Source organism: Cervus elaphus, chromosome 16, assembly GCF_910594005.1.
Source record: "Cervus elaphus chromosome 16, mCerEla1.1, whole genome shotgun sequence".
NCBI lineage: Eukaryota > Metazoa > Chordata > Mammalia > Artiodactyla > Cervidae > Cervus > Cervus elaphus.
Window position 1 is genome coordinate 34237551 of NC_057830.1, and position 15628 is coordinate 34253178.

The following is a 15628-nucleotide window of genomic DNA, read 5'->3' on the forward strand; positions in this document are numbered from 1 at the left end:
AGGCTTACTAGATCCTGCAGTGAGATAAACTGAGGTGTAAGTGCTTGACTGATGGTAAGTTTCCTCCTCTTCTCTTGTCTCCAGTATCTAGCAGAGCGAGGGTACCCTGTTAGTGAGGACTCCCCACCATCTTGATGGATACTCAGTGGCACCCCTCTTACCATCTGTCTATCTAAACTTCTGGTGTATAAAGTGATGCTTCCTGATATTCCTTAAGCAGCTTCAAGGGCATCATGTTTTGTAACATCAGAGGCTGCCCTGGTCTTGGCATGTCAAAGTGACCTTCACTCATGGTATGGAGAGAGCTGGTTGCTGGGGCCAGCATTGTGTCTGCTTCAAATACTTATCGGTAACATGATTCTGAGCTATTCAGGATTTGGGGCTTCTTTGTTTTGTGTTGCAGCTGATTTTTCTTCTTGATGACCTCAGGCCTCTGAAATAAGATGTTTAAAATAATTTGTTCCTCCCTACTGTGAAGGAAGAATTGCCTCTGTGTGTGACAGGGCTAATGGTGGCTTGCCCCACTGTTAACTTGAAAGGATGGTGCCGGACTATGACTCTTAGAGGTCACGATGTCAAAGTCTTTAGTCAGCTGTGGCTTGCCCAGAGCGATGGAGCTCAAAGAATCACCTAGGAGCCAACTAGAGCCCCTGGAACATCCCATTTAAGTGCATATTTTCTCCCTTGTCCTTCTCTCCTAGCAAATGTATGACTCAAATACTACTCAGAAAGTATTAATTCTCTGTAATTTATACCCTTGCCTGTGATATTATTACTGCCCAATTGCTCATGTTGATCTTCAGAGGGTGGAACCCCAAGGAATATCTATGGGGAACCGAGGCTGTACTTTGGAAAAAGAATATCTTTATTAAGTTCCTTTTATTAAGTATGCATCACATGATCCAGCCATTTGACCCACAATCTCTGCTTTTTTTCTCCCCAGCACTGGCTTGAACCTAACAAGTCCATCTCCAAGCAAATGAAATGTAAGTGTCAATCTGTGGGTTCACTTTTGCTATGAAATGTCCAATGATAGATTCTGTTTCTTTACAAAGTTTCTCCTGCCAGGAAAGAAATGGATGAGTTGAAGATCTGGGGGTGGGGGGCTTCTCCCTCCCCATGAGCACGGTGTAACTTCTCCTGTCTTGTTTGCTGGCCTTGGTGCTCCCCATGGTCACTATTCCTAGAGGCCTGTGTCTCTCCCACTCCCCACCATCTTACCCTCATGGTTCATGTTCAAACAGGGGCACAGGTGCCTAGTTCCCCTTTGATTGTGGGGTTTGCTAGTAAATGGTTCTGGGTGGAAAGTCAGTGTTGTGGGGGGATGGTAAGAGAGGCAGGTGTATTTTGAAATTAAAATCTTGCTGATAACTTTACTGAAGATTGTAGCATTCTTGTCCACCCCTCAAGCTCCCCAGTATACTTTCCTGAGTAATGTTTTCAGGCTCTGGTGTTGTGAACTGCCTCCCCACCTCCCCCGATGAGCTCTTGGAAAAGTTGGCTTGGGAAACATCTCTGTAGTACACAGAATGTCTGGTCATCCACTTGGGGACATTGTGAATAGGGTATTGACTGATGGCCCTGGGTGGCATGATGTTTTGTCCTGGTCACCTGTGCCAGGCTGTAGTCAACCTGCTTTTATTTATGGTTTAGAGGAGAACTTCTGAAATGCACCTCAGAAATTCATTGCCTGCCCTGGAGTCCATTTATCCCTTCATGTCAGCTTTCCCAGGGCTCTAAAATGTGGGTGATAAATCAATTTCTCATCAGAGATCAGGTTAGCATGTATTAGGTCACTAGTCATCATTCAAGGGGGTCTTTTGTAAATATGAAGAAATTATTTGAGGCAAGGTTTTTAAGAGAAGGAAGAACTGAATTGGGATGGCAAATTAGTAACCAACATATCTATTCCTTAGCTCTTTCCTTTTACCCTCCTGCCCTCTCCCTTTTCTGTCCTCACTCAGACCTCTGTCTGTCTGTCCCTTCCCTTTCTTCTCCTGTCTCTCAAGAATAGACTCTGTCTGGCCAGTGTAGGACTCTCAGCCAGCCGGGTTGTTCAGGCTAGCACCCAGAGCTGCTGTGGGCGAATGATGCCGCCGAGAGAGGGCAAGAAAGATGTGTGAGGTGCAGGCAGGGGGCAGCACGCGTGGGAAGTTCAGAAAAGTCAGCCCCTTGAGGTGAGGCTGGAATAGAGCTGGGACAAACATCCAAGATTAAGTAGCAGGACACAGGTACCAGGGAGCTCTGTAAGGAATGACATGCAGGCTAATGAGAATAAATTAATTTATCTCAGAAAAAATGAGCTGATCCTTGGCTTTTATCCCTTAGCTACTTTATCCCTTAAAGTTTTAATATTGATTTTTATAATATTTTAAAATATTTAGGCAAATTTCCAGTAAAGTCATTTTTAGTAAATGGTTCTTTGACTTTGTTTCTTTTTTTTTTATAATTTGAAGTTTTTATTTATTTATTTATTTTCATTTATTTTTATTATTTGGAGGCTAATTACTTTACAATATTGCAGTGGTTTTTGCCATACATTGACATGAATCAGCCATGGATTTACATGTGTTCCCCATCCTGAACCCCTCTCCCACCTCCCTCCCCATCTCATCCCTCTGGGTCATCCCAGTGCACCAGCCCCGAGCACTTGTCTCAATCATGCACCCAACCTGGACTTAAACGTCATGAAATAGTTTCCTTAAGCCACACACATTTTTAAAATACAACATCTATAAAGTGAGATGTATTTCAATACTTAATAGAAGAGAAAATTTAAAATTTGTGAAGATTTTTCTGTTTAAGAGCTTTGTATCTGCAATTAGCAAATCTGAACAACCAACTCAGAATATATAATGTTTTGTAAAAATAGTTTCAAGATTGACATATTACTAGTGGCTAGTTTTAATCTAATGACAAATAGAATCTGAATCTGGAAAAATAACTGTGTAAAATTCAGTTTCTAACCAGACATGGTGACTCACTGATTCTAGGAACTAGCAAGGTTCTTACCTGAAGGGTAAGGGTCTTACCTGTTACCTGGTCCTCTGTTGTATTGTTAAGGACATTAGAGAACAAAAAATTATGTAATTTTTCTCAAGATCACAAGGCTAGTTTTGTGGTTGTTAATGATGTCTTTAGGTATCAAGAATTTCTTGTTTTCTTATACATATGTCCTAGAAACATTCACTATAATGTAAATTAGGAAAAAATTTAAACTAAAGCATATAGACTGTTAACCCAGAAAAACTGGGTCCAACCAATCCATGGAACTCATCCATGAATTTATCAACAGATCTGGTTGCAGAACCCCAGGCAGCTTCCCTTTGGTTGTTGTTCAGTCGTTGAGTTGTGTTCAACTTTTGCAACCTCATGGACTGCAGCACACCAGGCTTCTCTGTCCTTCACTATTCCTAGAGTGTGCTCAGATTCATGTCCATTGAGTCAGTGATGCTATCTAACCATCTCATCCTCTGCCTCCCTCTTTTCCTTTTGCCGTCAGTCTTTCCCAGTACAAGGGTCTATTCCAGTGAGTCAGCTCTTTGCATCAGGTGGCCAAAGTATTGGAGCTTCAGCTTCAGCATCAGTCCTTTCAGACTATTCAGGCTTGATTTCTTTTAGGATTGACTGATTTGGTCTTACTTTGGTTGTGGATATGCAGTTTATATTCTGACTGCCTTTGAGGAGGCAGTAAGAGAGTAATTCCTTGGACGAAGAATTTACTCCATCCCCATCTCACTCATCGGTGATAACCAGCTTTCCAGTCCTTTGCCCTGACCTCATTAAGATCCCTTAGACTATGTGGATTACCAGGGTAGGCAGAGGACCAGCTCTTCTGATGAATAAACTTTCTACAAAATTGTTATTATATCTTACTAGTATTTTTAAAAGTAGTTTTTTTGATAGTATCATGCATGTGGTTTTTCTAGCAGTTCAGAAAAGTTTAAACTATTTCCTTTCTTTTCTCCCTTATATCTCCATGCTTACTCCAAAGAGATAACTATTACTAACAATATTTATATATCCTTCTGGGAATTTTTCTTTACATATAAGTTCTCCCAACTTATATAAGACCTTTTGTAAACAAAAATGAGATCAGTCTCTATATGTGACTCTTTACCTTGTCATTTTCTTAATAATTTTGTAGTTTTTAAATCAAAATGAGTGATTGATGATTAGCTTCATTTTAAAAATGGTTTTTGGGAATTCCTTAGTGGTCCAGTAGTTAGGACTCTGAGCTTCCAATGCAGGGAAGCTGGGTTCCATCCCTGGTCAGGGAGCTAAGATCCTGCATGCTGTGTGGAGGAGGTAAAAAATAAATAAACAAAAATTTAAAAATGGTTTTCTGATATTTAATTGTATACATCTATGTGATTTACTTATTAATGAACATCAACATTGTTTATATTCTTTTCCTATTATAAATTATGCTGTAGTAAACATGCTTATATGTATATTCTTGCATATTGTCCATCTATACTAGAATTTCCTAAAAATAGAATTGTTGGATCAAAAAGAATATACATTTAATCTTTCCTTAGAGATAAATACCCATCCAAAGAGCTTATAGTAATTTACTCCTCTAAGGTTATATGCGAGTTCTTATTTCCCCCAAATCTTGTTAAAAATAAGTATCATCAAACTTACTTTAATGGTGACCTCAAATCTATTAGGAAAGTGAAATACTTAATTAAAAAAACTGGAAAGTTATTAATTATAAATTTTAAAATTGAGAAACTTCTTAAACTAGTCTTATTTTTCCTCTGAACTTAGGAGTTACTTTAAATTTGTTTTTTTAAAGGAATACATGGTAAAATGGGCTTCGTTTTGTTCTATGGTGCTGTGAATTTTTAACACACAGATTTGTGCAACCATCTCCACAGTCAGGATACAGAACACATCTCTCCAAAAACGTTACTTGTGTGGTCCCTTTGTAGTTACTCTCCACTCCCCGAATAACTAACAACCACTGATCTATTCTCTGTCAATATAGTTTTTATCTTTTGAGAATGTCACATACAGTCATACAGTTTGTAATCTTTTGAAACTGGCTACTTTAACTCAGCATTAATAACTCAAATTCATCCAAGTTTCTGTATTTACCAATACATGATACAGATCTCTGCAAGGAGATCCAACCCATCCATCCTAAAGGAGATCAGTCCTGGGTGTTCATTGGAAGGACTGATGTTGAAGCTGAAACTCCAATACTTTGGCCACCTGATTCGAAGAGCTGACTCACTGGAAAAGACCCTGATGCTGGGAAAGATTGAGGGCAGGAGGAGAAGGGGATGACAGAGGATGAGATGGTTGGATGGCATCACCGACTCGATGGACATGGGTTTGGGTGGACTCCGGGAGCTGGTGATGGACAGGGAGGCCTGGTGTGCTGCGGTTCATGGGGTTGCAAAGAGTCGGACATGACTGAGAGACTGAACTGAATTGAACTGATACAGAAAAATAGAGAATAGTTGGTCTTTGAAAAGATCAAGAAAAATTGATGAACCTCTAGTAAGACTCATGTAGTAAAAAAGAAGACACAAACTACCAATATCAGGAACAAAACAGGAGATGTCACTACAGACCCCACAGAACAACTCTAGGTGTGTAAGTTTGACCAGTTCCTCAAAACCCACAAATTACCAAAGCTCACCCAATATGAAATACAAAATGTGAGTAGTTTTACAATTAAAGATACTAGATTTAAAACCTTCCTGAAAGAAAATCTCCTTCCCACTTGCTGCTATTTTTGTTGCTGCTGGAACCCCTTTTCTTGCTCTTCAGGCCTTAACTAGGGGCTTCTAAGTCTGTGCTGATATCCAGGTATCTCTGAGTTCTTTCCAGAGGACACAGAAGAGAATATGTGATGATCTCAACACTGGTTCCCTGATCCTTTTAATTCTTGTCTTTGTTTCCAATATTCCTGGTATTGTTTACTTTCCAGAGACCTCAAATAGCTGCTGCACTGTATTCTGTCCAGGTTTTACAGCTGCATTCAATACAAGAAACAGGATGGGGTGTAATTAGTCCATACTGCCCAGAACTGAAATTTTAAAGTCAACTTTTAATCATTTCTTGTATATTAGGTAAGAATTTAGATAGGCTTTATAATTTACTTGGGAAGCATTGAGGGAATATCTTTCTCATTTCCCTTTTCTGTCATTGTATCCGTAAGTACAAATGTGGAGTGAGCTGGTGATTATTTTTTTCTTTCTGAACTACTCAGATAATAGACTGCCTGTAAGCAAAGTGTTAAATGAAGTGCATATTTTGAATGTTTGGTTTTCAGAGTCCTTGCTTTCCATTCAGGAATGTTGCTATGTAATACACACTAACTCTTCTCACTTCAAGCCTACTAGCTTTTAGCCTTGTCCCCATGACTATGGAATGTAGCCCAATGTGTATATATGTAGAGACACACATCAAGAAGACAAAACTTGTATGTCCTATAGGATCTATATAATCACACAAATTATACAAGCATGTAAAGGTTTTAAAAAGTTATTATGACTCAGAAGTATGAAAATGAAGTGAAAGTTGCTCAGTTGTGTCCAGCTCTTTTGAACCTATGGACTAATACAGTCCATGGAATTCTCCAGGCCAGAGTGGGTAGCCTTTCCCTTCTCCAGGCAGAAGTATGGAAATGGAACCTTATTTCCCCATGACTGAATTCCACTTGCTGTGTGCCCCTATCTCCTCTGAAAAGTTTAACCTTGTTACTTCAGGGTAACTCAGGATCTGCCAGTTTAGTATTTGATCTCTTTCAGCAAATTACTTAGTGAATTCATAATTTAAATATGAAAATGCATACCCTATGTTTTCCTTCTCCACAAAACAGTATCATGTGGCACAAGAAGCAAACTTAGCATCCATCGTGGCTGCAAGGGTGACGTCTCTCAAGCCCAGAATCCTCTGAGCCCTGCAGACTCTTGTGTCTTACGTGATTTGGCCTCTGGTTGCTGGCACCCCTCCCACTGCATCCTCTCTGGATGCAGTGGTGTCACTAGACCTTTGAGTGTGTGCTGGCATGTGCTGCTGAGACCTCTGGCTCCTGCCATGGTCTTGACCTGCACGGCTGTAGACTCTGCCCTCCTGCGGTCCCCACTGCATGTCTCTCTCACTGGTTGCATCTCAGCACATCTGTATTCACCACTGGGACAAGCTGAAGTTGCTTAGCCTCTTCCTGCCATGCTTCTGCCTCAGGGTTGAAACTTGGCATATCATCTAAGGCTCACTCTCTGCTTAAACACATCATGCTGCCATTTCCTTGGTGTGCTCCAAAGTTCCAAAGGATCACTTCCCCTAAACTCTGGGATTTCTTTGTCTTGCGCCCACCTTCACTCTGTTACCCAAGCCTAGGGTGCTGAGGGATCTGAATTCCTTCTTAGAGCTCCATAAAGCATCTTAACCTTGGTTACGTCCTCTCTGGATCTCTCCAGGTCCTCCACCTGCCTTTCTTCCCTACCCCTTTCCAACAACTAATTTAACTTTTAACCTTTGATATAAGATTAATGTTCTATGACAATAGCTTTTTTATATACAAGCAGTAACAGTTTCTCAAATGTAATAAAAAAAGAAGTGCTATTATTTATAATAGCAATAACAAGTAAAAACATAAAAATCTTATAAATAAATGTGTAAGATCTATATAAATAAAACTATGAAATTTTATTGTGGGGTTACTGTATATAAGAGAGCTCAATAAATGGAGACTTCTCATGTTTCAGGTTAATATTAATGAAATCAATTTGTCACATATTAATATATACATTCAACAATTTTTCACGTCACAATTTCAATCAGGTTCTCTATGGCATTTAACAAACTGATTCTAAGGCTCATTTGCAAAATAAAATGCTCAAAAGTATCCAATAAATATGCAAAAAAGAACAATGAACAATGATGGAATGCTTGTTCCATTAGATAGTAAATCAAGGCCTATGAGCTATAGTAATTAAAAGAGGCCTCATGATAGACTCATATAGCAATTAAGATAGAGTTAGGAATAGGAAAAGAATCAGTAGAGCAGAGAAAAACAGTCCCATTATGTTTGGAAATATAGGTTGTAAGAAAGATTATATTTCACATCAGAGATATAAAGATTCAAGGCATAATTTTAGGGTTGCATATTCACTTGGGGAAAAGAAAACTAAAGCCATTCTCCACATCATGCATGGGATTAATAACAAATGAATTCAAAAGCTAAATATATTTAATAATTTATAAGAAGTTTAGGTAAAATTAGAAGTATTTTATTTTTCAGTAATACTTAATATTTTGGCCTTGTTAGAGGATGTCAGACATGACTTAGTGACGAAACAACAGCAAAGGGTTATACAATAAGCAAGTGATTTGCTATTAATCTATTAAAATAGAGAAGGATAATTGAAAAAATTGTGATATTTCAATTGCTAAGCTTCAAAGATTATGATAAAACTACCCTATTGAAAAGATTGTCCTTTTCCTTTTGTATTTTCTGGTCCTTTGTCATAAATTAATTGACTGTTTATGGGTGGGTTTATTTTATGGCTCTCTCTTCTGTTCCATTGATCCATGTATCTGTTTTCATGCAAATATCATATGGTTTTTTATTATTATAACTTTGCAATAGAGTTTAAAATCAGGGAGCATAATGCCTTCAACTTTGTTCTCCTGTCTCAAGATTTTTTGGGGGGTATTTGGGGTCTTTTGTGTCCCTATACAAATTTTAAGATTAAACAAAAAAATGCCATTGGAATTTTGATAGGAATCACATTGGATCTCTAGATTGTTTTGGGTAGTATGGATATTTTAACAATATTAATTTTTCTAATCCATGAGCACAGAATATCTTTCTATTTATTTGTATCACCTTCAACTTTTTTCCTTAATGCTATGTAGTTTTCAGTATACAAGTCTTTCACTTGCTTGGTTAAATCTACTCCTAGGTGTTTTATTCTTTTAATACAACTATAAATGGGATTGTTTTCTTAATATCCATTTCTAGTAGTTTGTTGTTAGTTTATAGAATCACAACAGATTTTTCTGTGTTGATTTTGTATCCTGCAACATAAATGAATCCACTCATTAGTTCTAATAGTTTTTTGGTGGAGTCTTCAGGGTTTTCTCTGTAATATATAATATATATAATAATATCTAATATCTAATATATATCTAATATATAATAATATATAATATATATTTCTCTATAATATATAATATCTAATATCATGTCACCTGAAAGTAATGACAGTTGTACTTCTTCCTTTCCAACTTGGATGCCTTTTATTATTTTGCTTGCCTAATTAGTGTTGTGGGACTTCTAATACTATGTCAAATAAAAGTTATAAGAGGGAGCATCCCTGTCTCATTCCTGATCTAGAAGGAAGAGCTTTCAGCATTTCACTGTTGAATATAGTAGCTGTTATTGTTGTTCAGTTGCTAAGTTCTGTCCAATTCTTTGCGAACCCATGGTCTGTAGCACACTAAGCTTCCTTGTCCCTGACGGTCTCCCAGAGTTTGCTCAAACTCATGTCCACTGAGTCAGTAAAGCCATCTAGCCATCTCATCCTCTTTCACCCCCGTCTCCTCCTGCCCTCAATCTTTCCCAGCATCAGAGTCTTTTCCAATGAATCGGCTTTTTGCATCAGGTGGCCAAAGTGTTGGAGCTTTAGCATCAGTCCTTTCAATGAATATTCAGGGTTGATTTCCTTTAGGATTAACTGGCTTGATCTCCTTGCTGTCCAAGGGACTCTCAAGAGTCTTCTCCAGCACTGCATTTTGGAAGCATCAATTCTTTGGCACTCAATCTTCTTTATGGTCCAACTTGCTCATCCATACATGACTACTGGAAAAACTATAGCTTTGACTATATGGACCTTTGTCAGCAAAGTGTTGTCTCTGCTTTTTAATATACTGCCTAGGTTTTTCATAGCTTTTCTTCCAAAGAGCAAGCATCTTTTATTATCTGTAGCTTGTCATTTATTTTGTTGAAGTATGTTTGTGTTGAAGTATATTGTGTTGAAGTATGTTCCCTTTATACATACTTTGTTGAGAGTTTTTTTTTTTAAGATCATAAATGGATTTGAGTTTTCTACATCTATTCAGATGGTAATGTGATTTTTATTCTTTATTTTGTTCATGTGGTATATCACATCAGAAGTATTTTTTGTAATTATGGAGTCAAATAGGGTTTCCTAAGGAAAACATCAAACCCAGAAGTAACAAAGCAAAATGCTAACAAATTTATACAAAATTTAAGTGTTTGTACTAGAATATTTGGTTTGTTTTCTCTACAGAGTAGATTCCCAGTAAGTATTTGCTGAATGAATGACTATAAAATGAATTATAAATGAATTAAAATACAAGCAAAATAATGGGAAGAACATTTGTCAAGTATATAAAAAGTAGTAATATGCAGACTATAAAAAGTGTGATGCTACAAGCCCAAAGAAAAACTCAGTAGAAAAATGTGAAAAAAACACATAGAAGGAATAAAAATAAATGGGCAATAAACTAATAAACAGATGTTCAACATTGTTAGTAACAAGGAAAATACAAATTAAAACAGAATATTTTTATACTGCTATTCAGTCACTTCAGTTATGTCCGACTCTTTGCCACCCTATGGACTATAACCCACTGGACTCCTCTGTCCATGGGATTCTCCAGGCAAGAATACTGGTGTGGATTGCCATTCCCTCCTCCAGGGGATCTTCCTGACCCGGGGATTGAACCTGCATCTCCTATGCCTCCTGCAGTAGAAGCCAGATTCCTTACCACTGAGTCACCAGGGAAGCCCTTATTTTACCAGGAAAATTGTAAATATTGATAATAGCCAGTCGATGAGGATGAGGGTAACACTTCTGGTGGGATTATATAAACTGGTAAAGCCATCTGGTAGGGAAATTTGGCTGTATCTTTCAAGATTAAAAATCCCTGTGTCTTTGGTACAACAAGGTAATTTCTGTGAGTCTGTTGAAAGCAAAATTTATTCCAGCATGCGTATATATTATGCAAGGATGTCCATTGTGTCCATTACAGTATTGCTGATAACACTGGGCACTGGAAACAATAAAAAGCCTAGAAGATTTGGCCAGGCTAAATAAATTATATGGAGTGCATGTAGTCATGAAAAAAACAGACATATTTTATTGACATCAAAATATTTATTAGATATATTGTAGAATTTAAAAAGCAAGTAAAATACCAAGTATAGAATGATCATAAATGAAAATATAAAGATCATTTATATGGAAATAAATACATATTATCTGTATGACTATGTAAATGCACAGAAGACAGACTAAATAGATGTATACTGACTGTAGTTACCTCTGGGAAAGAGAATGAAGTAGAGAGAGGTGAGGCCCTCATGTCTTACTACATATAGTTACATTTTACCCTGATCTTTTCAGTGAGAATATATTCATATATCACTTGATAATAAAAAGAGAACATAAACAAAAGGAGAGGAAGCTTTATGCAAAAGTCAAGAAAGAAGTAAAGATAGGAAGAAAGGAATCAAAGTGCATTATGCATTAAGCATGTACTGCAGAAATGGAGAAGGCAATGGCACCCCACTTCAGTACTCTTGCCTGGAAAATCCCATGGATGGAGGAGCCTGGTAGGCTACAGTCCATGGGGTCACAAAGAGTTGGACACGACTGAGCGACTTCACTTTCACTTTTGACTTTCACGCATTGGAGAAGAAAATGGCAACCCACTCGTGTTCTTGCCTGGAGAATCCCAGGGACGGGGGAGCCTGGTGGGCTGCCGTCTATGGGGTCGCACAGAGTCGGACACGACTGAAGTGACTTAGCAGCAGCAGCAGCAGAAATAGAGACCTAGATGAAAGAAAGCCCGCTTAGTCTTCTAAACAGGCTCTCTGCTTAATCCTGGCTGGTACCTGATTAGCCCAGGAGAAGAGTTAAAATCTTATTCTTGCTCTATGTATCAGGTACTATGCTGCCACCAAGCACCGTGAAGGGATAAGAGTTCTTGGAAATGGCTTCTGCATGCAAATCAGAGTGCAGAGAACCCCATCCTCTGTATAACAACATGGATTTGGGCTCAGCCATGAGAACACTATTGAGCCAAGTTGCTGGCTGATATCTTTGGTGCTTCCTCCCCAAAGTTATGATTGTTTTTCAAGGAAGCCTGAGATGGTTTGTAATTTGTGTTTCTGGTAATATTTATGACACTTTATGCTTGTGTATCATTCCTTAGTTTCCCAGTAGTCCTGGGGGCTAATATAATTTTGTTATTAGGGAGCATGTATTCTGCTGTAGCATAGACACACGGTACCAGGAGCATTTCATGGTGGTTCAGGGGTAAAGAACCCACCTGCCAATGCAGGATATGTGGGTTTGATCCTGGGTTGGGAAGATCCCCTGGAGGAAGGCATGGCAACCCACTCCAGCATTCTTGCCTTGGAAGTTTCATGGACAGAGGAGCCTGGGGGGCTACAGTCCATGGGATTGCAAAGAGCTGGACACGACTGAGAAACTCTGTATGCACATATACAACAGGAGCATAGATTTTGCTCTGGTGTCAGGAACAGGAGAAGAGCCACAGGTCCATAGCCACTCATGGGACTCGTTTGGATGATAATTCTATTCTTCCACTTATTCCCTTTGCTGAGTATATTAGTTCCTAAGGCTGCAAAAACAAAGTACCATACAATGGCTGGTTTAAAACAATAGAGATTTATTCTGCCACAGTTCTGAAGGCTAGAAGTCTGAAGTCAAGGTGTCAACAGGGCCATGCTCCCTCTGAAGGCTCCTCTCACTCTTGAAGATTGCTGGCTAGCTTTGGCATTCCTTCCTCAGCTTGAGGCTGCCTCACTCCAGTGTCTGCCTCCATTTTCACATTGCCTTCTCCTTATATTTCTCTGTGTCCGTATCTTAATTTTCCCCTCCATCTCTTATAAACTATATCAGTCATTGGATTTAGGGCTCACTGTAACTCAGTATGGGGCTTCCCAGGTGGCACTAGTGGTAAGACATGAGACTTGGATTCAGTCCCTGGGCTGAGAAGATCCCCTGGGGAAGGGCACGGCAACCCACTCCAGTATTCTTGCCTGGAGAATCCCATGGACAGAGGAGGCTGGTGGGCTACAGTCTATAGTATCGCACAGAGTTGGACCCAACTGAAGCGGCTTAGCATGCATGCACACAGGCTAACCCAGAATGACCTCATCTTAATTAATTACAACTTCAAAGACCCTGTTTCCAAATGAGGTCACATTCAGGGATTTCAGGTTGATATGAAATTTGGGGGATACACTACCCAGCTCACTGCACTGAGCACCCCAATTTAGATCTCCCACACCCTTTATCATTCCTATTTACTGTTTGGGTAACCTTCATGATTTTGTTTTGTGGCTCATTTCTTCTCCTTTGTGTATGTGTTATTTGCTGAATTGATCATATGCTCTGACAGTAAAACTTCAAACATTTTACTTCTTCCAACACCCCTTGTCTGTAGCCCCATCTCTAGACCTTTTGGGGCAACCTGTCCTGTTGTCCTCAGGCATATAGAGATACTCATCTAATCACTGGTATTTAGTTTGGAAGATTTCTTTACTTGGTCCATGGCTTACTACGAGTCTCTGCAAGTAGTAAGTTCATAATAAGTGCTTGTTGTCTAGAACCAAACTGCTCCTTTTAGAGAGTAGGCAGAAGAATTTAAACTGCCATATTCTTTAAAGACAAAGTAAAGCTCACACGTCTGAACAAAACCCATTGCATCAGTCAAGTGCGTAACACTAAGTCCCCAACTGCTGTGGTTTAGTTTTGGCTGGTTTTGCCCTCTTCAGTTTTCTTCTCTTCAATGCTTCTTTCTAGCTTTAGGGGCAGGTTTTTTTATTCTTGTCATAGCTTAGTAGGTTTGGCAAACTGTCTTTCTTTCTCCCAGGTTTGACTATTTCATCTAAAATTTCTTTTTTTGATCCTTCTCTGAAAAAGTCCATTTATAGGTAGTTTGGGCCTATAAATAATTTCCACATTGTGTTCTTTCTTTATTTCACAACATAGATAGAAATAATGATAACAAAAGTAATGACAAAATACCTAAAATTTATAAGGTACAATTCTAATTGATGTGTACATTTGGTAAGCCATGGGTTTCTAATTTTTAACCTTATCCTTATAGCGTGGTTGGTGGTGACATGGATGTCACTTTGATTGAATACAATGTTAGGCTTTGGGGAGGACCCAGCACTTCTTATGGGAGACAGGGAATGTGGCAGGAGTGGTGGAGAAAGTGGAGGAAAAGGAGCATCCTTCAGCGGAAGCCTTTATATCACTAGGGAGATACTTTCAGGGCTTCCTCTCTCTTTCTGGAGTGCCCATGTTGTTTCATAATGGGTGATGTGATTCAAAACTACATGTGTTGGCAGCACAAAAGTCGAAATGATAACTGTGATGGGCCAAGAGATTCCATGCTTGGTATATGAATCCTAGAGGTGGTTCAAATGTGGGTCAACTGGGTTAGGAAAGCTCTATTCATTTCTGTTTCCCTTTGACTGGAAATACTTTATAATGCCTCATTTTTAGATGCATTTTTGTGGTAAGAAAAACACCTCAGTACCAAGTTACATAAGCAATTTTGCATTTTGCTGTTATAATAATAATTATTATTATTACTAGTTGATTTATACCAACCAACATTACTCCTGAGAGGCCAGTGAGTTACACAACATCTGCAGCAAGCAGGCACCTGGATCTCCAGCCTTCAGTTTCATATACTTTTACTAACTTTTTTTGGCTGAAATTCTCAGGTCACTGCACCCTAGTTCCAGGCAGCAAAGTTCCTCTTTAGAAGCAGAACTGCCAAATATCTCTTCATATGGGCACCTATTTCATGGATATTCCATCCCCACTCCTTCCTGAGAAATGACAGTCCCCCTCTCACCCTCTGAACCAAGATACATGACTTAGGTCAAGTTAAAGGACTCTACCACATCCACATGGGTTTCTTCTTCAACCTCTCGGGTGATAGTAACTCCTCTGGGTTGAGTGCGAAGGTCTCAGGCAGTCTGCTGGGCGCTCTACCTCATGAACTTTTGTCATCCTCATCATGGTCTCTGTTAACAGGACCCCTGGGCCGGACCCAACTTGCCATCTGCTTTTGTATGGCCATAGGCTGGGAGTAGGTTTCATATTTTTAAATGGTCAGAAGGAAAGAATGATATTTTGTGACATGAGGAGTGTATTAAATTCAGATTTCAGTGTTTTATTGGAACACATCATGCCGTTTGTTTACATCATGTCTGTGGTTGCTTCCACCCTGCAACAACTGATGAAAGTAGTTGAGATAGCCGCCCTAATGCCCACAAAGTGAAAAATATTTACTTTCTTACCCTTTATAGAGAAATTTCACAGATCCTTACTTTAGGTGGTTGATTGCATTCTTATCCCCATTTTGCAGATGAGGAAATGAAAGTTGAGAGTTTTAAGTTTGCAGCAATTGTTCAAATGGTGAACTTGAGATGAAGCATGTTGAATATCAAAGTCCCTGATGGAGCTTCTCCAGTGCAGCGCATGCAGTCAGAGAATTCCAAGGACAAGTATTTGTGAGGCAGCTGCTCAGCACACCAGTGTCCCCTAAAAGAGTGCTTAGAGGGTGACTTCATTCTCCCCATGCG

At 39.0% G+C, this 15628-nt stretch overlaps 1 protein-coding gene across 3 annotated transcripts in view; it reads left to right on the forward strand.

The window, feature by feature from the left end:
* The window catches only part of FRMD3 (FERM domain containing 3), a 326745-nt gene that overhangs the window by 183783 nt on the left and 127334 nt on the right, over positions 1–15628 (forward strand). For all 3 annotated transcript variants that reach the window (XM_043927504.1, XM_043927505.1, XM_043927506.1), the window contains exon 3: positions 944–986. In XM_043927504.1, the coding sequence (XP_043783439.1) occupies positions 944–986 (43 nt within the window). The remainder of the gene's footprint in view (positions 1–943; positions 987–15628) is intronic.